The 25,204-nt window shown below is 41.4% G+C and overlaps 1 protein-coding gene across 2 annotated transcripts in view; it reads right to left on the reverse strand.

Moving 5' to 3' along the window:
* Positions 1-2,360: 2,360 nt before the first annotated feature.
* The window catches only part of NRDE2 (NRDE-2, necessary for RNA interference, domain containing), a 29,121-nt gene continuing 6,277 nt past the window's right edge, over positions 2,361-25,204 (reverse strand). Inside the window, exons 3-14 of one of the 2 annotated variants that reach the window (XM_066628323.1) lie at positions 23,980-24,159; positions 21,805-21,951; positions 19,777-20,227; positions 18,311-18,716; positions 14,445-14,578; positions 11,899-12,022; positions 11,183-11,355; positions 9,722-10,108; positions 7,615-8,522; positions 5,870-6,008; positions 4,589-4,660; positions 2,361-2,900 (exon numbers count right to left, since the gene is read on the reverse strand). In XM_066628323.1, the coding sequence (XP_066484420.1) occupies positions 2,775-2,900; positions 4,589-4,660; positions 5,870-6,008; positions 7,615-8,522; positions 9,722-10,108; positions 11,183-11,355; positions 11,899-12,022; positions 14,445-14,578; positions 18,311-18,716; positions 19,777-20,227; positions 21,805-21,951; positions 23,980-24,159 (3,247 nt within the window). In that variant the 3' untranslated portion in view covers positions 2,361-2,774. Of the gene's footprint in view, positions 2,901-4,588; positions 4,661-5,869; positions 6,009-7,614; positions 8,523-9,721; positions 10,109-11,182; positions 11,356-11,898; positions 12,023-14,444; positions 14,579-18,310; positions 18,717-19,776; positions 20,228-21,804; positions 21,952-23,979; positions 24,163-25,204 lie in introns of both variants that reach the window. The other variant, XM_066628315.1, reaches the window with a different exon arrangement.

The following is a 25,204-nucleotide window of genomic DNA, read 5'->3' on the forward strand; positions in this document are numbered from 1 at the left end:
GGGGCTGCAGTGGCTTACCTGGAGGTAAAGGGAAGAGTTTCCCCTTACCTCCAGCTGAGCCACTTTGGGCACTTATCTTGGGCTGGATACATCACAGGCCTTCTGGCCCGCATGGTCCAGTGCAAGGTAGGATTGCGCTGCATGTTTCACAATGTGAAACGTGTATTGTGGTTAACAACAAGCACTGCTTAGTGTTAAAACCCCTGCTCCCATATACCTTATCTAGGTATATTTACAGCCAGGGGAAGAACTTGTACTACAAGGAACACATAATCTCATCTGCCGCCCCAGAGTCTAGGAGCATTAGGTGCACATTGGCCCCATGTTTAATATGTTTAAGCAGGAGTGTATGTAGATTAACTCATCTAATAGGAAGCAAGGTGACAGTGAATGCAAATGACTAATAGCCAAAAGGGACTGGCTATTCTATTGAATTGCAGAAGCAATTATTTTGCATGCACCAATAGTTATTGTAGTGGCTGGGTGCACACACTCCAGTTTGCAAATTGGGGAATTATAGTTTTTTAGAACACAAGAGTCTCTTGGAACGGTCCCTTGCCTTTTTGCTTAGCTGCAATGCTCAGGTTTCCTTGACTGGCAGCCAGAACATTTGAACAGATCCAAATTTCTGGTAAACACACAGCCCCTCGGCCATAAAGCCAAAACCACACAGGTGCCAAATGTAACTCTGAACTTTATATACTTGAAGGTATGTGCCACTGCTTTCAGTGGAATTTATTTTTGCATAAATGTGCCTAGTACTGCAGATAACCCCTCTTTTTCTACCTTGTGCCTGGAAGACAGTGATGTCAAGACAGTATAAATGTTTGCAAACAAGAAGACACTACAGAATACCTCTTCGAAGGCTGTGATGAAAGAGAATCCTCCCTCACCTGTTGAACTACCTTTGCTGAAGAGAACATGTCTATGAGAAATATTTTGGCTCCTGTGACATCAAGTTAAGAGCCTGCTTTGCTATCAGACCTCATAACACCACAGCTGAATACTTAGCAACATAGTTGTTGACAGCCTGTATTACATTTCACAGCACTCAGAACTTAGTTTTATTTAGTTAATTGTGTCTTAAAGCAACTGTTGAGAGGCATTACTTATAGAATAATGGATAATTAATTAATGGCTTTAATGACGGTTAGATGTTCTACACTGCTGCCATTTGGAGTCAAACAGCACAAAAACAACTGTCTCCACTGCTTCTAATAAGAAACATTAGTCATGATGCCTAAGGGTAGTATTATGATATCCTGATCCCTGTATAATTGTTACTGGATTTCCAATATTCTTGGCATAAACAGAGGCAGCCCAAGCCTATAATCTTGTTTAAACACATCTAGAAATAAACTTTTCTAGTTTGTAGGTAAACACAAACATCCCCCCCACCCCCGTGCAAACACTGAGTGTTTTTCTACTTACTCCAAATTTCAGTCCTTGAGTGGTGACTGTTTTATTGTGGTTGTAAATCTAAACCAACTAAGGAGATGTTTTAGCAAGTTCCACGCAGCGTTACTGCAGTGACTGGGTGTATGAAGTTACCGTTGTGACTCCAACAGCATGTGAAGACTCAGTCACTGCATCACAGAGATGTGTGACATAAGTTCAGTGAGTTCCTGGCCTCCTCTTCTGTTATTAAAAGAGGGAAGGAAATCAGTAACCAGGCTTTTGCTTACTCTGCCCAGCTTCCACTTGTGATATCAGAAGATTGGCTGTCATTTGTATTTGTGAGGAGCAGTTTATACATGCAGAGGCAAAGCAGTTTATACGTCCAGAGGCAAAGCTTGGGTGGAGTACATCCCGTCTTGATGGAGGAAGAACATTATGCTCTTGTACAAGAACAAAATAACTGCACAACAGGTACATCAAAAATATGCCAGGGAGAGGGTATGCAATTTTCTTTCTGTACATGGAGGAACAGATGGGCTGATACTGTTCTCTATAAAAAATTTTGAATTATCATTGTTTGTTATGATGCAGTAAGTTGTGCATGCTGGCACTCGGTCCAGCATCATTGCTAGGGGCTATAACACTACAGGTGCTTTCCTCTCCCCCCTTTAATACAGATTGGCAAGAGGTAGAAAAGGTAATTTAAAACACCTAAGTATCGATCCACTGCCCATTTTTCTTGGGACTGTTCTATTCCATTCTTAACTATATTTTTATCTTTTCAGAGTTTGTCTACGGGAGGCCTGAACTGCAGAAATCAGTTCTAAATTGTTGACCTTCCACAAGAAATATGTATAACAATAGTTACCAGAAATAAACCAGTGATATGGAAAGGTGGTAGTTACTGCAGCACTAAATTCCGGAGCTACAAAAGTTTTACCCCTTTAAAAAGACACTTCAGATTAGAAAATACATTTTTGTATTTCTGCACTCAATATTTACATTACAACTAACAGGTGACATGCTCTGCCAATATAAAAATCCAGTAACAAGGTTTCATTGCATAAAACATTTATCTTGTGAGCTTTCACTTTCCCCATGAGTGAAATTCTGTACAGCCTCTAAAATAAAAAGGAGTAGAGATCATGTGGGGATGTTTGCTAAAAACCTGCAACCAACTGGGGAGAAATACTTTGGCCTTCAGTAACTGTTGTAGATTTACAATGAAGTACTGGTTTCCCAGGGGTATAGCTAAATGGAACAGATGTACTCAGAGAAGTATGTACTGTTAGTTCAAATGGTGTAGAAAAACTGAAGGCCCAAAACATATCAAAATCCCATGGGGGAAAAAATTTTCAGACTTTGGATCACTTTCTTTAGTCTTCCAGCAGCAACTCCAACTCTTCTATTGGTACTCGTACTCTCAACTCTTTTTCAGTCATCAGATCAAGTATCTCTTGAAGTTCATCTGGAAAATATCCTATGGCATCCATATATAGCACCTATGAAGAAAAAATTAAAATGAAAATCAATTGGCCATCTTTTTAGAAGAGCAAATCAAACAACTTTTTATTAAAGAATGAGCAAGTTTATAGCCCTTAACAGAGCAATGAAGAAATGCATGGGAGGAAACCCTAATACGATCTGATAAAGCAGAAGAAATGAAAACATCTAGAGAAGAGCATTCGTTGGTTGGTGTCAGGATCCAGAGAGGGCACCTGTTCTGTTCAATTGTTGCTCCCCTGGGTAGCTACCCCACTGCCACCAGCCCAAGAACTAGGATCATTAGAGGGATTCCCTGGGCTATATCCCTCTTCCTATAGAAATGGAAATATTTAAGGATTTCTCTTTTAATTTCCTCACAATAACCCCCAATGAGGGGAAGAATAATAAACTCCCAGATATCGCAAAAGAAACCCAGACAAGGAGGAAAACTAAATTTATTAAGATCCATTAACACATGTAAAAACAAAGAAAACTGCTTTTCTACAATAAAAGTATGCAGTCAAATAAGAATACTACAACTATAAGAGGCTCCCAATCCTACAGGTTCCCCCCCCCCCGGCAAATCTTTTGGTGTACCTACTGATAAAAGCAAAACAGGTAACATAATCTGACTATACTGACTAGCAAGAACCACATTAACTTCTATCACCTACTCACAGTACAGGAGTGAGGCTGCACCTGCCACTGGGAGAGTTAAGAGGCTGGCGCATGAAGGTGCACCAGCCTCCGGAGACTGAATCTGGCCTCTGCAGCACTGATGCACCTCTATCGGCTCAGTGGTCTAGAGAGGGTGGGGGGAAGGCATTCTGGGGCGGGGGGGCAGGTGGGTGAACCCGGCCTCGGAGAGGGCAGTGCCAGGATCTGGCACTTAGGCTGGATCCTAACCCCACTCCCGGGTGTTCCAGCCTAATGCAGGGCTGTTTCGATCTGCGCCACTTTTTTAGGTGGCGCAGATCCAAGTAGCCCCATTCGACCCACAGCCGTGTTACTTGGAGTAAGGAGAATTACTTCCCCTTGTGCGACAGCCAGCCCCAACAGGTTAAGATTGGGCCACCCCCCCCTTAGGTCTCATCCACCAGGATGGCAAAGGAAGATTCCATCTTCAAGAAATTTATCCTCTCACTAATGAGGCTAACTATTGTCAGCTGAAGCTTTTGCACATGAGGAGCTCTAATACCAATGCAGGAAAAAATAGAACCCACATGAAACAGCAGTTTCCTGACAGTAGGGACAGGTGATTAGCGGTACCTTCTACAGATTCATGAATCTTTTCTCATAGACCCAGATTTTACACATCAGTTGTGACCTCATCCCTTATTATTGTCCCTTGAAAAAATCCTGGTCATCCATCTTTTCCAGTGCAAATAAAGAAAATTGCTGTAAACATAAGAGCAATTTCATGGCATTGGATGTGAAAAAATGTTTGCAAAAAGCACCTAGCATGGTCTGGTGAAAGCAATACAAATCAAGGATTATGAACATGCAGGCACTTGTGATGAGCACCCTGTGTGTGTGTGTGTGTGTGTGTGTGTGTGTGTGTGTGTGTGTGTGTGTGTGTGTGTTAATATACAATTGCTGAAACCTACTGAGCACCCTGTGTGTGTGTGTGTGTGTGTGTGTGTGTGTGTGTGTGTGTGTGTGTGTGTGTGTGTGTGTGTGTTAATATACAATTGCTGAAACCTACTTTTGTCCAGGGACAGTTTTGAAGTGCTCTATAAAACAGCCCTTTGCTTTTTTCCTTATTTCCCAAGGAAACCTGAAAAACAGGACAAATGTTGCATTTTAAACATTTATAGTGGCAAAATTCTACGTACAAAAAACTGCAGGAAATACTATCAGAGATTAAGGTTGAGAATTTCTACAGGGAGATGTCATAAAGACCTGTACATTACTATTAGTAATAAGATAACAATGGTTCAGCAGTCCATAGCCTTACTCTAGTGCCAGAACTTAGTTTTCTGGTTCACTTATACATATAAGGAGAACATGTGAACTGCAGGATATATGTTCTGAAAGAGAACTACAATTCATTCATGAAGCATATCATCACTGCAGAAAGGCCCTTACGTCTGAAGACTGTAACATTTTATGTGCCATTTGAAAGCAGTGAGATTGATCAATTATTCTTTTACTAAAAGAGATTGTACATGCAGTTTCCTTAATCTGCCTGGAGACAGAATTTGCACTATTTTTGTACAACTGTACACAGAATGTACTATCCAGTCAAAGCTGTCGAGCACATCTCAGTTCCATTGATCTGAAAGGGAAATTTCACTCCTCTCCCATGTGTTGGAAATGTGATTGAAACTGAAATACATGGAACTCAGAAGTGCTTATGGATCATGCTCAGAATTTCTTATCTGAAGAAGCGAGGCAAGATGTTGAACTAAGGACTTAAAAACAATTCATTCCTTTTGTACACAGGAGTAACCACTGACATTTGAGAAGAGAAATATGGGAACAACCTAGAAAATACATCTACCAATACTGAATAGCAGTTCAGCACTACTGTCAGCTACATGACTCAGGCACACAGTGCTTCTGCATACGTATGCCCTTAGGTGGATTCAGGGCATTTGTCTATATGTTCTCCAGTCATTTCTCACAGCTAGATTAGTTCTTTTTTGGTCCTATTGAGTGCTAGGACCATAACATTAGCAACAGCAAGGACACACAAGGGTAACACCCATTAACAGACTATGAATACACTAAACACACCATATATATTGCACATAATAATTGGCATTGATTGTGCAGTACCTCTACAATACAGTACAACAACCTCCCACACTACAGTTCTTATTTGTCCCATAGTAATAACTATTAGATTACAAGGTCTAAAGCCAGTTCTGAAAAGCCACTTTTCTGCAGCTTTCAACCTAAAGAGTTCAGAAATTACCCACTGGAATGGGAGTGGGGGCAAAAGCAGGGGAAAAAGTAATAGTGAACTATGGCTCTCTCTCACCATGAAGTGCATGTACAGCCTCCACAGCAAAGGACAATGAGTGCCATCGTCTGTCTCAATGGCCCGTTCAAATAAAGCTCGGATTCGATTTGTCAAACCAGTTTCTGGAATTGTTGCATACACGTCTCCAGTAGCTACCCTGAAACACAAACAACCCAAAGCAGAAAGGTCTTGAGAAGATTAAAAAAAAAGCCCTTTTGTCCAGTATTCTCTTGCCTACAATGGCCAACCAGCTGCCTCTGGGGAACAAGACCTGTAAGCAAACAGCCCCTCACACCCAGCAAGTAGTCACGAGACAGCTAGCAGTTCTTTGGGGGACAAACAGAAACATAATATCGCAATTCCTTCCAAAAGTAATTGCAGCAGACAACATATTAGAGACTGCAGTTGTCAGGAACAGAAACTGGGTGTGAAACATTTTTACCTGCCTAATGAGCAATGCTAAGAAATACACCTGAGAGAAAAGGTCATTGTCCTTTGTGGAAAGGACCTCTGACACAGTGAGGTCCTTTCTCCTTCCAAAACTTGTAGCCAACAAAATAAATCTTCCAAATACAACAGGCCCACCAGTAACTCCTCCCAACTACACAGTGCTGAGCAGCTCGTTCAGCAGATGTATTGAACACCGTGCTAGGGAAATCAATGGTTTTTTTGTGCTTCTTTTTTTTGGGGGGGGGGGGGGTTAGCAAAGCTATTGCAACCACTAGTGACTAAATAGTCTTCCCAGTCTAAGTCCAATATGTGACCCACACTAGCTCTCTCTAAATTATTCTTACATTGTAAAACACAACCTTTACTTGCAGCAAGAAAATACAAGACCAGACTGATTATTCATGGATTCGGACACATGGTTTCATCTAAGAGGTTCAGCGGGACCTGGTCCTCCGAACACAACGGGATCTGTGCTGAGGACCGGGGAAGCAGTGCATGGCCTTCTCAATCCTCAGAAGGCCCTCTGGATGCAATCAGAGCACAGCCCTAGTTACATTTGGAAGATTACAGGGTGCCTGACCTGTGGATTTCACTATCCACAGGTCTTGGCATCCACAGGGTTTCTGGGAACCCCAGCAGATGCCGCAGCACAACAGTAAATGTAAATTTGTATTAAAACTGTAATTACATCATAAAACACAACCTTTATTTGCAGCAAGAAAATAATTGTAAATTTAATAAAAACTATAAGTGGCCTACGTAGAAATTTGTATGTTAATGCTGGGGAACAAAGCATGTTGTGCAGGGTTAGAGTGCTGGGCAGGAGGTCTGGTCTAGAGGGTAGAGCCTCCATTTGCCTGAAGATTAACATCCACAAGGTCGCCAGTTCGAGGCCACCGGCACCGTGCGACCTTGAAGCAGCTGGCAAGCTGCAGCTGAGCTGTTCCATCTGCTCGGAGCGTGGGAGGATGGAGGCCAGAATGTTAAACCAGATCGGAGTGTAACATCTTGAATGTGGTGGTTCTTGAAAGAGAGAACCTTCTTTCAATTTGTAAAAATCCCTGCGTGGATTTAATAAGCCTGCCTGTGTAAACCGCCTTGAATAAAGTCTTGAATAAAGACCAAGAAAGGCGGTATATAAATACTGTATATTATTATTATATTATATTATTATTGACAACTTATGTTCAAACTTCCAGTCAGCCACAAAGCTCAAGGAAAAAGGGCAATATCCCAATGCAAGATTGAAGGCAGTAAATAGTTCTGTGAACAGGACTACCAATTGATACTGCTGTAGACAACAGCGCCATTACCTCTGGACACTTTCTACTAGCTGTTTCCTCATCTGCTCTGCCTGAATCGCAAACAGCCAGGGCTCCAGTGATTTTGTCGTTCTTGTGACACCATCAAAAAAACGCCGGGTTTTGCTAGCATTGTGAGTCTTGCTTTGGATCTGGATGTAGGCCCTCCAAAGAGACTGGTTGCTAGGATACATCTTCAAAGCCTCCAACAGTGCTTCTCGAAGGGGATTCAAAGGATAGACGCTCATTTGCATGTGATACCTAAGCAAATTCACATGCATCAGCGTAAGTGCTTCAAGAGCTGTGACTCTTGAATTTTGGCTGCCAAGCCTCTGGCTGCATCCCTTAAGCTTTTCATAAACTTGCCTGTATATCAAAACCGCAGAATCAATCCCAAGAGTTAAATACTGAAAAAGACTATAACAACCAACCAAACCAACCAGGGGTTGGGAACTGCTGATCTGTTCTTGATCAGAGGTACAGCTTTCATTTAAGTGATCTTGGAGCAGATGCTCATATGTCTTCCGAGCTTTCAAAATGTTCACTGCTAATACTTGTCCGCTGTAAGGCACATAAGGCCCCCTTTCAGCCAGTCTGGTCAATATATGAACAGTTCGTGACTCAAGGGCTCCCTCCAGACTTCCAAGCAATTCTGTTTCCAGTTCAGCATAAAGCAGGCCAAGATGATAGTACTGGGGATTTTTGATTCCAGCACTTCCTGCCATGTTCAAAGCTGTATCAAAAACTTTTCTAGCATCTTCTATGTTGCCAAGCAACCACTCCAGATAGGCATATAGTTGCCAAAGAGAGAGGTTGTTTCTGTTCTCAGGTGCCTTAAGAAGATTTTTGGCTAGTTTCTTGCTTTTCTTCCCTTGTGCTTTTAGTTTCTTTTTGTTTCCTATTTTCAGACACTGAAAGATCTGTGTATTTAAAAGAAAAGAGAGACAGTCTAGAAAAAATACACATTAGTGTAATAGCAATTGCGATGAGCAACAGCTGCTTTGCCCAGGGTTCTGGGATAAATAGTAGAGGGAAGGAATACATATCAGGAAGGTGGTGGTGGGGCGTTAAACCCCTGCCTCACCCAACACCACAGCCCCAGTCTGAATTAGGGAATTTGCCTTTGAAAGGAAAGAAAAAAGGGGGAGATCTAATCACAGACTACCAGCCATCTTGTCTAATTGCACAACCACACACAATATGTTTAAATGCACCCCATTCACACCACTAGGCAATGAGTGTGAGCTGTGCCTGGCGCTAACTCCAGAATAAGTCTTCATTTTCTTATTGGGAGTAAGGCCCATTGAACAAACTGGGACTTATGTCTGAGTAGATATGCACAGGATTGTGCTGCAACTCAAACAAAGGGCTACAATCAGGTGAACTATTGAAGGAAGAGCACATTTATACTCCTTAGGAGGCCATTATCCCCAGCATAAGGGAGAAATTGTGTCCCCTTCTTCATATCTCTAAAGGGGAGCCCAGTTTCTCACCTCCTTGGAAAGAAATGAGACTGTCCATTGTTTTTGGTGAGGGAGAAACAAGAGCTACACTCTTGAGAAGGGGAGTACATTTGCTAGGATAGTGATTTTCAACCAGGTGCGCTGCAGTAGTTTGGGGGAGGGTCATTTACTAGTAAGGCCATTGGGGGTGTGAGCCCCCCACTGGCAGTATGGTGTGTCTTATCAATTGATGGTATGCCCTGAAAATTTTAGTGCCTTGTCAGTGTGCCATGAGCTGAAAAAGATTGAAAATCACTGTACTAGGATGTGGGCAAACAGCACTTCAGTAGCTTTCCTCCTTGGACTCCTTTTATTTCAATGCAGCAAATATTCAACAATACAAATGCACTCCACTGAGTGGAAGAGAGCATGACCAAGCCAAGCATATATGCATGTGCTAGGATACCAAATAAGGGGGTTTTAGGGGACTGTTGGGTGCCCCAAATACTTTTTGCCTAGACTCTCTAGCACTAGTTCAGACTCTGAGCTACCCTCCACAACCCTCACCTGCTCAGTATGGGGAGGTGCCTGAAGTCTGCAGATGAATCTAGAGATAGATAGATTTGGATATTTGAATGTTTTGTTATTTGTCTTTATAATTAAAAATCATTTATCACCTTAGAGAGTTCATACTGAAGCCAAAAGATGGAGAGGTTAGACTTTTCTTTTCCCGAAAACAGAGGCAACATCATATGGAAGAAATTCTGTATAAATTCCTCTCCTTCCTTAGAGTGGCCCACATGTTTTCTTGCTTGGATCATTGAGTCCATATGACCTGTACTACTGACTCCAGACAGTGGCAAGTTAAAGGAAGACAGAAGACCTTGGTTGTGTTGCTTATCCTCAAAGATGCTATTCTCATCCATTGCTATGTAGAGGAAGGAAGGAAGGAGGTTACATTCACATGGAACCCCTATGAACTGCAGAAATGAGCACAGCAGTTGAAACCGAAGATTTGAATTGGAAATGTTTATTAATGATGGACCAAGGTCATCAGACAGGACCTGCAAAGACAGATAAAATGCAACTCTGTATGACCAGAAGGTAATTTAGAAAAAATGGCACAGGTCTTGAATTTATTAAAAAAACAGAATTCAATAAATATGTGAGAAACAAACTAATTAAAATGAAACAAATTTAGAAAACCTTTCATCAATTTTACACACACACAGCCCAATCCTATCATGTCTACTAAGATATAAGTCCCATTATAGTCAATAGGGCCCACTCCTAGGTAAGTGTGCATAGGATTGCAGCCTCACTCACTCGACAAAACAGAGGAGAGTTAAATGTTTAAGTTGAAGGTTTCTGTTTCTGCCTTCTTCAGCAAGGCTGTTTTGATTTTAATACAAGTCAAGTTTGTGAAAGTTATCACAAACCAGTGATAACCAGTGTTATTGGAAGACCAGTGTTGGAGTTCTTGGTAGCATGCTACATCATAATTGGGGACATTGATCCCAGGGGAAGTGAGAGCCAGTGCTGCTGAGAGGATTTACAAGCCCAAATGATTTGCAGGCAAATATCTAATATCACACGCACCATATTTATTTAAAAGATTTATACCCCACTTTTTAAACATAAATACATAACACAAGCACAATATGTAAATAATTAAATAAATAACAGCAACCAGCAAATATAAAAAAAGTATAATACGAAGTGTACAGTTTAATTAAAAGACCTGGAACAAAGTAATTGGCAGCAGTCCCACAACACTATAGCCTAACCTAAACCTCCCGTTACCCTCTCCAAAAGCCTTGCAAAATAAAAAAAAGTCTTGAATTCTTGCCAGAACCCCTCCAAAGATGACATCATCCTTAATGCAAAAGGAAGAGAGTTGCACATTAAATGATACTGCCATATCTAGTGGCTATCAATACAAATCAGGCAAACAGAGCAGTCTGTAGTGGGCCCACAAAACATATTCTTGGGACCTTCACAAACACACACACACACGAAATACATGTACTGACTGTTCAAGTTTCTGCAATTTTGCTAAACACACAACTTTGGACACAGGTATGTGCACTGGGAACCTGGAGAAAAATATCTGGAGCAGAACATGCAATGACACCAACCTGTCTCTCCGGATCTTCGCAATCTTCTAATGTCTGTTGCTTGGTTTTGTCAGGCCGCCAGGGCAACCACTGCCTTGCTTCCCGGGAACATTCAACATGGAGCCAATTTTGCCACTTAGGTAGAGATTTATCCTTTATTTCTTCTTCTTCCTCTACATCGTCCTCATCTTCATCTAGCCAAAAGCCGAAACACGCCAGAAGGATTTCAAAAGTTGGCCTATTTAAAAGCTGCAACTCAACATGTGCAAAATTTAAAAGGACTACAATCCTTGCAAGTGCCTTATATTCCAGCAGCCTCAGTGAACCTCCACTGATTTCCCTATACTAACCATACATACCAAGAGCCATATATACCAGGAACCATAACCAAGAGCCACAGTATAATTTGCACTGTATTTTAGAGTCTGTATACAAGATGGAGAAAATTTCAGAGTATATAAAAATTTCATCATCATCATATTGTTTATGCCTTCAATATTACAATCTTACTCATTCTTCACTCAAATTTCTCCTTTTTATTCTACTGAAACAGCACCTTGATGCCAAAAACCTTTCTTTTTCTCACAGGCAGTGATAAAGTATTGCTTAAGAATATGCTCTTGTGGATCATGCTCACAAGTTTATCTTAGAAAAGCAGAGGATTGAAATGGGATCAGACGTGAACACCATGATTTATTGCATGTCTGTTTCTCCAAATCTGAAACTGAAGAGTTTACCAGGTGGATTGACGACAATCCAGCCACCCCTTTCTTGTTGATGCATCCAGGCCTTCCAGCCTTTTGCTCCTTTCTCTCCTACTCGAGGCTCGCCACTGTCCCAAAACGTTTCAAAAAACTCCACCTGTTGTTGGGAGTGAAACAGACAGGTTGATTCAGTCTTATAGCCAGGTAAAGGCGCAATTGCAGGGCTGTAATTGGGAAACACGTTGGAGGTATGTTTTAAACAGTCCTGCAACAGTAATCAGTTAAAGAGTTTAATTATAAAATATTTCCTCATACTAAAACATCACCCCCAATTAACTGGGCCCTGCAGATTTTGAAAAAAAAAAAAAAGATAATCACATATTTAAGCATTGTGGATGACAAACAGCTTCTTGAAAAATGACACTCTGTCTTGGCAGTGCAAAATCCTCTTCAAAGATTATGATTCCTGCATTCACTAAGGGGACTGAAAATAAGGCCCAGTTCTATCCCTCTAGCACCGATCTAGCCATACCAAAAAGGCTGAACCCAGTGCTAGTGACAACGTATTTCAAAACTGCTCCAACTGCAGCAGCACACAAAAGACACAGTCATCAATTTTTCAGTCTCCTTGATACAGGCAGACCAAACACTACATTCAACCTAGCCTTTAGGCAAGGAAACCAGTAATAAAATGGGAGGGATGAAAATAGTGAAAGACACAGCCCTGTGACATTTCCTTTTTCGGTCTTCATTTTGTTGCTCTAACTTGGAGATGAAAATACACGTACTACCATATATTTTAAACTTAGTCTTGTCGGAATTCAAACTATAAATAACAAAGCAGTCCTAATATGCCCAAAAGATTATTGCTCCAAGCTGAATTATTTTGCTATTTATTGCTAGCCAAAGCCCCTGCGTTCTATGCTTGGGTAGTACAGATTAGTGCACTCTGCCAGATCCCTGAAACAGTGGGGCATGACTTATTCGTGCGAAACAAGGCCATTACAGCTATGGACCTCCCAGGTCATGCAAGCCCTCACTGTGGTACAGACATACAAGGACCACTGCAGTGGAACAGTCTTTTACGTAATTAGTTGTCCCAAGATGATACCCTATGAACTCATTTTGACCAGTAACATCTTTACGTATTTCAGGGATGTAAATTTAAGGAGTGAACTGAAGTGGGCTAATATGTGAAAGATCATCCCAAGATTATGTGATCATGATGGGGAGAAAAAAAGAATGGTTTTATCTCAGGGGAGAGGAGTTATGAAAGATCCAATAAACATAGCAAAGGGGTGAGGCTGAAATGTCCTAGAATTTCTTGTTTGTTCATACAACTTCTGAATTATGACTGCATAAATATGAACAAGCTAGCAAGGTAGATTAAGTTACATGCAAGTTTTTAAACTCTGTGTTGGGAGGAGAGAGGACCTCCTGCTGCCATTTGCAACACTCATGCAGTGCGCTGGCCAAGCGCCAGTCAGAAATTGCTACACTCCCTGCACACCACCCAAGAAGAGTCCCAGCAACCTTACCAACCCCTATGATAACTGGGGCAGAAATTGAACTGAACAATCTTTGTACTGAACTCCAAGTGGCACTGAAAACAAAGGGCTGCTGCAGGTGCAACACTGCTCAATCTCATACTGCAACTAAAAGAAAAAGAATTCTCTCAGGAGCATATTCCTTCCTTCATCACGGTTATGTGGTATACTGGCACCAGTGCTGAGACAGAGAATGACCAAGGTCCAGTAGTCCCTCTTAACTAGAATCTAAAACCAGCTTCAAGCCCTGGTTAAAAGGAACCAATAGTCCTAGACAGAGTTCAAGTAAAAACCAATATAATGCTTACATGCAATTAAGGCCCCTCCCCTTAATTGCATGTAAGCATTATATTGGTTTTTACTTGAAACCCCCCCCCCCCCGTTCACACTTTAGAGAAGGGTCACAAGAGGTAGTGTGCAACTCTGCAGCCTGCTCCTGATCTCTACAGTCAGGAAACAGAGCAAGGCTATGTCTGTATCAGCCCACAGTGGGGTCAAAACAGAAATGTTTTGATTTGCAGGTAAGAGTCAATATACGGGAATTGGGGAAATTCTTCCATTAAATCAGGTAAGTCTCTATGTCTTACGTTAGCAGTTCCTCTGCCTCTACACATCACATCCCAATTCCCACTGACTCCCTGGACTTATTTGTTCCCCCAGTGGCTCAATGACATGTGTTAGGTCTTGCTTTGATTTTTGTTTTATTTTTCCACTGTTTCAGGTTAAAATTAATGTTTTTAATGCTTTGATATTTTTTCTTCTTATCTGTTATGATACTTTGTACTTTACTACGGAGCTTTGTGAGCCGCCTTGGACACTGGCTTCAGCGTGGAAAAGGTGGGATATAAATTTATAAAATAAAATAAATATTTCCGTCACAGAAACTGAAGTTCATGCCTGTTTTGCATTTTGAGATGAGAAGGATCATGGGAAGGAGGAAGACCAGAAGAAATTGTAGGTGGTGAAGGAAAACAGGGAGATGTGCACATGAAAGGATAATAAGAAAATACACATTGGAATTCACATCCTTACCTGCTCTCTTGTTGTCAGATTCTTTACGTTTTCAGGCTTAAAAAAGGTAAAGTCAATCAGGGCCTGGAATAAAGACAGAGCTTTCTCCGAATGGCCAGTCTGCCTAAGAAAGTGGCACTGCTGCAGAAAGATAGCTGAGAAGAAAAAGACAACATCTCCAATAAGGGCAACTGGGGATTTAGGCTCAAATTCCTTTTGTCATTTGTGCTGGGTGACTTTTAGCATATAATACTAGATTGCATTACAATCGCAACAACCATATCAAAGAAGAATAAACATATATCTCTATTGACCGTTTGGTAGAAAAAAGGGAATAGGGTTTGTAAGCTATCTGAAGAATTTTTAATTGACCATTGTTCTCTGAGTCCAATCCTATCCAACTTTCCAGCACTGGTGCAGCTGCAATGCAGCCCCAGGGTAAGGGAACAAATGTTCCCATACCTTGAGGAGGCCTCTGTGACTGCCTCCCCACCACAGGATGCAGCACATACCTCATTGGCAGGGTTGAACTGGCATTAGAAAACTGGATAGGATTTGGCCCTGATTCATCAAATTTCATATTACCCAATTCTCAATATGGGCAACTTTTTCAGATCCTGAATTGTAAGATAGTTTTGTTTATTCATCATAAGTTACCATTCACTATTAGGAGAAAGAGCCATCTGCAAGGTTTTCTCTTTCATTTTCTAACAGGACATCAGAACCAAAATAGCCTCAGCTTGGATTAAAAATAAAAATTAAAAATTGGATTAAAAAAGAATTAGAAAAATTATGGCAGATGGATTTGCCAGTGGCTTCTTAGTCAAGACAGCTAAATGGAACTTCTGTGTATAAGGTCTATATACATTTCCTGCTTTTGAATATCCAAAGACATATGGGTCCAGTACAAGAATGCTCGCCTAGATTGACTTTAGTCTAACCTCACTTGTAAAGTAGATCTACTTGTAATCTACTTGTAAAGTAGAGATTAAGGGGTCACACAGAACCTTGATGTGAAACCTTGATGTGATGTGATGGTCAGGTCACAGCAGGTACATGTACATGAATGCATGTGTTTTGAGGGCATGGATTGGGAAGTTGAGATTCATTTTTTGTGGCCTAAAAAGCTTAGCAGTTTCCTAATATAGTAAAAAATGGTGAAAATATCGTAACTGGAAACAGGGCAGCCTGGAGCACAAAGGTGACAAAATATCTCATTGACAGGGGGCATGGTAGGAGAAGAGAAACAAAGCTGGCATTTGGCCAGTGTACTTACGATCTAACCAAATTATCGTATTTGAAGCCTAGAAGGCCTGTTCCACCACATTATACAAGCTGCTGCTTGATGTCACTATTATAGGGATGGTGGTGAACCCTGGACTCTCCCAGAGCCCTTTTCAGTATCTCAAGATATGTGTGACCACAGGCCACAGCAATCCAAAAGCTAAACTGTTAAGGATATCTGCTGCAGAAGAGCCTTGACTTAGTGATAAGGTCTAGAAAAAATGACTGTCACATCCATCCAAGTCCAACCATTTCCTGTTTCTCCAGGATGACCAAGTCAATGTGACAAGCAATACAAGAGTTCAACACCAGATGGCACAGCTCTTCAGCATATCTTAGCTCACATACTACTTCCAGCTGATCAAAGACTATCATCTGAATTATGCTCTACCCAATAATATCTTCATAACAGGGCCAGAAAAGTAATATAGTTCGTTATAAGTGAGTGACAACTTTGTAATTTTCTTAATAAGTAAATGAGTTGTTGTCAGTTGTTGTAGTGCAAGTTAAGACATATGGTTAAAAGGAACATTCACAAATCATCAGACCAAGAGAGATGCTTTCAACTATTATTTTTATACTTGTGTCAAAACTAATTCCCTCAAATACTTGCAAACACTGCAGAAGAATCACAGAAGAAACCAAGCTACCCAGAAGAGAGGCTCTGTCAGAAACCTGAAAGTAAGTGGCGCGTGGGAGATGAAGGGCCAGAGAGAGGCCAGACCGGGAAGGAATCCAGCTGGAACGAGGAGTTCTATGAAAGACTAGAACTATTCAATTGTAAAAATCCCTACGGGGGTTTAGAACAGCCTGCCTATGGGCAGTATATAAATACCTGTGTGTATATATGACCTAGTAGCAATCCATTTCCCTTACCTACAATTCCATTCACTGATGCTTGTTAGCCCGGTTTCTATGACCCTGGGCTTGTTGCAGGTGCTTTTATTCTTCAGCTTGTGTCAGCTCCTTAAGTGGCCTCTGTGACCCAGGCCAGAAGAGGAATTGCCAGTTTTGATGGTCAGTGAAAATGTGGTAACTCTGTTCACCACAACCAGCAAGCCATGAACTCAACAGCCACAAGGATAGGTCCTAACAGTCTTCTTACTCCATTCACTTCTACCCCTGTCCCGACTCTTAGCATGCTTCTTCTTACATGAAGGGAAGAAGACTGAGAACATTTTTATGCAATGGAGGGAAGCATGGTGGGAGTGTGCTATGCTTTGCCAAATTCCAGAAGAGGCACCACTTGGATGGAATCTCTGGTTCAAGAAGCCTTCTGTTCCTCACCTCACACTCACACATGCACTCTCTCCTATAAGCAGCATGCCTATTCCCAGCTAGGGGAAAACAACAGAGGGCCACAAGGTAAAAAATCCTTCTAAACAAAAAGTTGTCTTCAGAAGATTGTGTTGTAAGCAAAGGACACTAGAAGTCATTGCCCTCAAGGAAGATTTAGCATCAAAAATGCATGAAGGCTTTTAACATTTACACTTTGAAGACATGCAATCAGGCACCAGCTGATGTGGCTTGCCTCTGTGCTATTCCCAACTGGTCAGAGGTCTAACTAAGCTAGATATGGAACGGAGAAAGATATGGAACAGAGGGGAACTCAGAATCCCTGCAGAAATAGGGGAACAAGACTGGCTTTCAGGGAAGAAGCATGATGGACTCTGGGTGGGATACCTGGTTTGAAAGACACAGCTATGAAAATACAAGGCTAGAGCAGAAAGCCCAGTCACTGTTCACGTGCCCATGAAAACAAGCTGCACAGACATTTTGGTTGGATATAATCTCTGCAACACAATTATTTGGGTGACAAATTTGTTACATAGGAAGAGAGTCTGCAGAGATGCTTGGTAGGTCTATAGAACTACCCAGATCTCCTGCAAAATTTAGGCCTTTCATGGAGGAAAGAAGAAGAAGCACTTTCCCAGTGATACACCTTTCCCTAATCAAAACTTAGGGAAGCACTAAGAAACTTACTTTCATTGTGGGCCTGGGGAAGAAGTCATTGCAACATTCCTCACTCAAGCACTGTTCAGGTGTCTTCCCCACAATCAGTAACATGTAAAGAGAGAGCCACATTCCCAGCAATTTTGGGATCTCAGCACTTGTCTGCAGAGGCAAGCACTGAACCTGGGGAGAGCTTCTCCCCACCATCTAGAATTCTGGAGGGCCAAGAGTCTAGAACTTGAGGAACAACTTTCCCCATGCTCAACACTGGCGTGCAGACAAGTGCTGAAAGCATGAGTGGAGGGAGAACTAGCCAGCACAGGTAGCATGACTAGCCAGTGCACTCCCATTCCATTTCCCCCTTCATGTGTTCAGGCTTGAATACTTGAGGTGGGTCCTGAAATCTCCAGGAATCCTTCCTGCAAAATAATTAAAACCTTCTCCTCAGCCTTTTATTCTATCAACACCAGGCTTCTCATGATCCGAAAGTACAAGTTCTCTTTTGGAAGGCCCACCATCCACGATGTCTCATGCTAGGATGTAGCATTTGTTTTTAAAAATAAACCACTGCAGAACAATCGCTAACGATCTGGTGTCAAAAAGGAAAGACACTAATGACTTTCAAGGACTATAAAACTGTATAGTCTTACCCAGCATAGCTTCCTCCGTGCCCGGCAGTGCAGGGTGCGAGACCATACTGCCATCCTGCACTGCTGATAAAGTGCTCAGGCATTTGCCATAGAGACTGTGGACTTTGGACACGATGAAGGTGCTGAATTGACTCTGGCAGAACAAGAGATATTTCTGCCACAGTGCAGCATTATTGGGGTGCAAGAAAACCAGCTTCTGCCATTCTTTGATAACAGCCGACGGCTCCCAAAATTCTGTGCAGAGCTTCAGCCGGGCCAGTTTCAGGTCAACGTTGTTCAGGTTGCTTTCAATCGCTCTCTCCAAAATGGCCAGCTTCTTTTCAAGCAGTAACTTGAGCGATTTCTTCCTCATTTCCAGCTCTCCCTCGTTGACTGAGTAACAGCTAGGACCTCTCATTAGTTCATCCTTAAAGCACAAAAGAATAGGGATCATGAGAGGGTTGTGCTTTGTTTTTAATGATGGAGAGGAATTTCAAGGGGTTCATTTAATCCTGTACCTCCCATCTGAACAGATATGACACTCTGGCAGAGTTCCCTCTCTGTTCATATCAGCTTCTGATCTCTACAGAGCCTCTGCCGCTCAGATTGTGGAGAGTGTAGATATATATTAAAGAAACCCTTCCTTGTGACTTGGGCTGAGCAACTGAAGAGGGAGGATGGAGCTCTTTTTCAGAAACAGGTAATGCTGCTACTCACACTAGGGAAAAAAGGGTTAAGGAGCCTTTGTCTGAATCTCAGCATGCAGCAAAGAAATATTCTGGGGGGCACAATAGGGAACCCTGGGGATCAAGGGCTACACTTGAGCCAGGGAGATCTGCAGGCCACAACTATACAGAGAGGAATAAGCTATCTTAGCACTTAATATCACTACTTGCCATGTGTCAGTTACACGTACTCAGCAACCAGAGTACTTTTTCCCTATTGTTGCCTCTTCAAATATTCTGCCTTTGTGCATGCAAAATAATTTTAACTGCATTTTATTTACTCTCAAAGAGACGTATACCAGAGAAGTGTAAAAGGAAGACAAATGCAGCATTTAGAAAGCAATCACAGCAAGTTCTTCATCTTCAATGTAAACCCAGTTTCATAATTTGCATGACAAACTTACCAATAAGTCAAACTTGGGTTCATCTGTCAGCCCAGCCCAGCATAAGCTTCAGGCAAGCCATTAGCCTTTAAAATTATTTTTTCCCCCAATCATGTAGTTATTTGTTTCTATGTTCAGCTTAGCAAAATAAAAAATAAAAAAATTAATAGTTTCAAAGCCATTGGAGGAATTGGCAAGGGCAAGTATGCTGGCACTAGCCAATGGGAGTTCTGCACAGCTAGCAAATTAGTTTTCAGCACTTTACCAGAAGAAAAGACATACTTAAACCAATGCAAACTTGCCTAAAATATCATATTTTTCTTCACTCATAACTTACAGCACACATTATACTGAATTTTAAATATTAACACACACATACCTGAAAAGAAACAAAATCCATCCACATTTGAACATCTCGGGGGTTCTCTCTGAGCTTCCTGTTATACTCTTCCACCTTTCTCATTAGACTAAAGTTGCCATTCTCTTGACTTTCAGGCTGCTTTAGTGCATTTTGTTCAGGGGGACCCTTTCCTTGTAGCCATAATGTAGTCAGTGGATCATAAATCCCAAGAGGATTTTCCCAGCTTGCAGTAGGAACAGTAACTGGGTCCAGTTGCGAAACTGGTATCCAAGTACTTGAGCCAGATGGAGAGCCTTGATCTGTACTGCACACAGGAATGCCATCCATACTCAACAGCTTTAGGCCACCTTTAGTGAAGTAGCGTTCAGGCCGCTTATGCAACTGCTTTTTCTCTGCAGCAGTATCTTCCCAAATTATATATTGCCTCTTTAGATCAATGCCAAGACAGACGTTGCCTCTCCTCTTGTATCTTTAAAAACAATAATTAAGAGTAAGAATTTCCAAGGTAGTGGGGAGAAGTGGAGTACATATTATTCAAACAACCCCCTGATCATGGTAGCTTAAACTGAGATATTACTCAGCATCTCTCCATAACTATTACTTAGTATCAGGGTATTTCAGAGGTCCTTAACCTAATAAAATATTACAAACGGGCACTACAGTAACCTAGAAGATTATCTGCTGGTAGAAAGCAATAGGTGGGTACACTGCACAGACATGCAGCTAGGGGAGGCAGAGCCTCACCTATTCTACTCCAAGCCTCAGCCTCCCCTGTGATAATGCATGTTCCATCCACTGAGAGGTTGCGCAATCAAAGTGGAGCCTGAGCTACTGGTAGACTAGACCTACAGCAGCCAGATCTCAGCAATCGTGCAACCACTTAGAAACTGTGTGAAGCGCATGCACAATCACAGAGAATCACGTGAATCACAGAGAATTGCACGTGAGCTCCATCCAGTTTCTGAGTAGTTGTGCAATCGCTGGGGAGGCTCAGCTCTCATCTGCCTCAGGGCTAATCTCTCCCTGTATTGAGACTTAGCTGCAGCAGTGAAAGCTCAAACTCTATTGTGACTGTGCATGAGGAAGCTCAGTGACCTGAAAGTTTGGTGGCAACATCATACTTCTGGGTTACCAAGCTCCATACACAGTGCCTCCCCAGCCTTGGACCTCACTGGTAGAAAAAGATCACTCAATTTAATGCACTCTTCTGTTGCTAGACTCATGGGGTGCAATTCCATCAGAATGTAGGTTCTGCAGCTGTCGAAACTTCAGGAATTAAAACAAGACTCAGGTGCTGAATAGCAAATACGGTCCACTGGGTTAAGTTATGACACTTGGGAGCAAATTTCCTTCCAAATGCCAGCTGGATTCCAAACACAACTGCAGCACACATAAATTATGAGAGAGCCTCAGGGGATCAGCAGTTTTGTTTTTAAACAGTTGGATGACAACCTCCATGCAACATAAAATATTTTTTCCCTCCATAAAGAGAACAGTGAGGACAAACAAGTCACCATGAATCAGGTAGAAAATCATTACTATAAATGGAGCTTCCAAAAGCTCATCTCCTGCTCTCACCTCTGGATCACAGTGCCACTCTTAGCTGTGCAAGAAGGGAGATAGCACTTCACAGAAGTAGGAAAACCATGTGCAATAATAGCGCGAATTATTCCATAACTTCTACAAGCCTGCAGCAAAAACTAGCAAGAGCATGTTGATCCAGAAAGGTGTTAAGAAGTAGGACATAAGAAACTCTGCTAGAAGCACAAGAAATCTGTTAATGCAGCTCTGGCAAGGAGCACGATTGCTGGATATACCCCCATATTAATGGACTTCCATGCTATGTAACAGCCACATGTTCACATCCGTCCAAAGGGCAGCAAAATATAAGGGAGGAAAGAAAGAGGATCACATTGCGCACCATAGGAACCATTTCCACGCAGCAGAAGGATGGATCATGGTCAAAGCATTCTCCATGCGCACTTTCAGCAATGGATCACCAAGACCCTCACTTGTGTAAAATTTCAGAGCTGCAAATTTCATTACCTTGCGATGTTCCCTCGATACAGTGACTTGTACTGCCAATTTGCAGGGTCTGCTTTTTTATCTGTTCTGAACACTTCTGTGGTCAGGCCCTGAATATCATCGAGCCAGATAGAGTGACTGCTCACGTTTGAGGCTTTGTCAACTAAACTGAAAAAACAAAGAACAGAAATGATCATCCTATGCACAGTTATTGGAAAGAAAGCCCCACTGAACTTAATGCAACTCCATCTAAGTCTAGCTGACAAACCAGGACATAACTATTTCTCACTAAGTTTAAAATTTACCAAAATCTTTTCTTTTTTAAACCTGACTCATCTTCATTTGGTGCTAGTTGCTAAATGCCAATATGCAGTAAGTAATTTTTCTCTAGTTCTTTTTTTATGTACTGCACTGTGGCCTAGTATTTTAATAACTCTGTGCTATTATTATGACTTAATGTTTATACAGAGCAATCAGGACAGATAAAGTTTACAAAGCTTAAGTTAAGAGTGGGAGGGGGCTGAATCTTCTTAGCGGCCTAAGGAATTGCGGAAATCTATAATAAAAGAAAAGAAGAACTGAACTGAACACATTGGAAGTGACTGTACATAAACCTTCTAGCAATACATTTGAAAAGATAACCACCATTTAGCATCAGAAAGAAATCTTAAACTGTAGCAAATTTTTGCTGGTAGTTCACTAATAAATCAATAGTAAATGGGGACTTGTAAATCCAGGGGACATAAAAATATATTTCCAAGGAGGCCCACTGCTTATTTTTAAAAGGAGAATAAATAATGAGGCACAGTATTATATACCATGTCTGTACAATGGCTAGAAAGAAACAATCTTCTGGTAAGTCAATCCCAATAATCTTGCTAAAACTTATTTCCTAGTATGAAGGAATAGAAAAATGAGATGTATCCTAATGCATGTTAGGGCACAATCCTAACCAGGTCTACTCAGAGAAGTAAATCCTATTTTGTTCAATGGGGCTTACTCTCAGGAAAGTGTGGTTAGGATTGCAGCCTTAAAGTCACAGCTTATCACTCAAGGTCTAAAAACTCATACCTAAAGACAATAAAAGACAAATATAGTAATATTTGCTCTCTGTTGTATCACAATTTATCTGAAACTGTAATCTGAAATTAAGACAAACTATAAAACAGCATGGAGTAACACATTATATTTGTATTTTGAAAACACCCTTCCTCCTGCCCTTAACCCCAAGTGACAAATCTCAACATTTTGAAAAAATTTTCCTGACAGACCAGGAGGTCGGTTAAAAGATGCTCATGATGAACACAGCACAAATTTATTTCAGGTTTGCAAAATAGGTTGGGGTTAAGTAAAGCCAACTAAACAATAAAGCTTTACTGATACTACACTTCATAGCCTGCAATCTCAGCTCTCAGCTCTCCAAAGCAGAGTTTGTCATCCCACTTGCAGCACTGGTATGAGTGAAGAATTGTTTTCCAAGAACCAAAACAGTAGATCTCCTACCATCTCATATAGAGAAACCAAGAAACTGAATGAATCAGGCTTCACATTTTGAACTGTCTAAAACAGGAGGTTAATATAATCACCAAACACTAAGGTGGCCACACTGACAGTATTCAAACCGGCCTTCTTTTTCTCCCACCCCATAATTTCCAGGTCCAAAACTCTGAGCAATGCACACCACACATTCACAAAACAAACAGTAGGACTATTTAAAACTACCTTCCCTTCTGACAATGGTCAAATACACAAGGGGAGACTTATTTAGCCAAGTAAAGGTCAAGTCTGAAGCTCAAGAATAACTCATCATAATGTTCACAGGCCCAAGAGTAGAAGGACACATGTTGCAAAGTGCGTGCCAAGTGACAAGGCAAATGTGCAACTGCCATTCCTCCTTGAGCCATTCCTCCCTCTCAGCCCAACATAAACCACTGCTGCTTCTTTTCTCTTTACCATCAGAGGACACTTTCAACCACATAAATTACAGGTACACTCCTGCACACTGGCTCTACTCTCCCTTGGTGAAAACATGCAAGTGGGCACCAGGGAGTCCATAACACACCCCTGCTCCATAACAATACTTCTCATCAACTTGTGCTCACATTCTTGAACAGTGTTGTTCAGAACCTAGTAGGAATCACACAAAGAACATGACCAACACAAAGTTTGGTAATAAAGTGTACAGTACTTACGTACTTCAGTTCTGCTCCTTTTCTTTCATCATGTCTATCATCATTGTCTGTGTCCGACTCACTGATTCTCTCATCCCTTCTCTTTTTTTCTCTTTTGTGGTGCTGCTGTTTTTTCTTTCTCTTTTTTTTCTTAGGTGACTTTTGGAAACTTTCACTGGTTTCACTTTCCCTTGGTGGCTCCAACCTGCTTACAAACACACCACCACTCACAAATTATTAAATATATGGGAAAATGGAACAACCTGCCAGAAATCTGCTTAAAAAAAAAAAAATTCAAATCTGTGTGTTCATTAGAAAAACGGAAGCTAGTTGAATTAAGTGAATTAGAACTCAAACAATCAAAAGTACCCTAGATACTAAAATTTTTGCCAAGTAATCAAGCTCAAATTATCACTTTGCCTTATCTCCAGGTCAATCAGAGGGCAGAGCTTTTCAACTCTGAAAAGTTTCCTTTCTCAAGCAGCAGGCAGGCATGGAGATCATCTGTTTCTACAGCAACTGGGAAATTCCAGCCAAAGTTAACCTTTTATTCTCCTTCCTTCTGCTGTAGCTTGGTTCTGCTTTGCAAATGCTTGCAAAGCAGGTCTGGTTTTTTCCAACATCAGGATGGGATCCTCCTTTCCATTTGAAACAAAGTCCTAGGCTACAATTAAATAGTGCAGCATTATTTAAGAATAACACCCATGGAAAGCAGTGGGTCTACTTCTGAGTAAAAAGGGTTGCAAATATATGCAGCTGTGTCTCTCTGCTGTGAATTGTATTGCACACTCTCAGTTATGTGTTATGGGTTGTATGTAGAGCTTCTGGTATAAAGCACCAGACACCTTAAAAGTGGATTTGATTCATGGTTCTCCTGCAGTGCTTCCCAACCTTTTTCACTTGCATAACCCTTGGCAGCCTATTTCCATAAATTGTACCCTTCATATTAGCAAAATGTCTGTAATAATACAAGCCCTCATCTCCTCTCTATGAAAACCCAGACTTCATGTATTCATCACATATTTTCTCTTTTCATCTGTTTGAAGAACAGAACACTCTGCCTTTGCACTATTTTGCACCAGAAGTGTGCTGAGAAATTCTGGGTGATTGATCACTGTTCATATTATGTTTCAGCTTTTTTACTGTGCTGGTTTTCAATCTCTGGTTCATACATGAATTGATGACCCAAAACTAGTTATTGGTGAGGCTTTCACAGCGAGCTAGCTACCTCCCTCCCTGCCTTGCTGGTC

Source organism: Tiliqua scincoides, chromosome 1 (genome assembly GCF_035046505.1).
Source record: "Tiliqua scincoides isolate rTilSci1 chromosome 1, rTilSci1.hap2, whole genome shotgun sequence".
NCBI classification, from domain to species: domain Eukaryota; kingdom Metazoa; phylum Chordata; class Lepidosauria; order Squamata; family Scincidae; genus Tiliqua; species Tiliqua scincoides.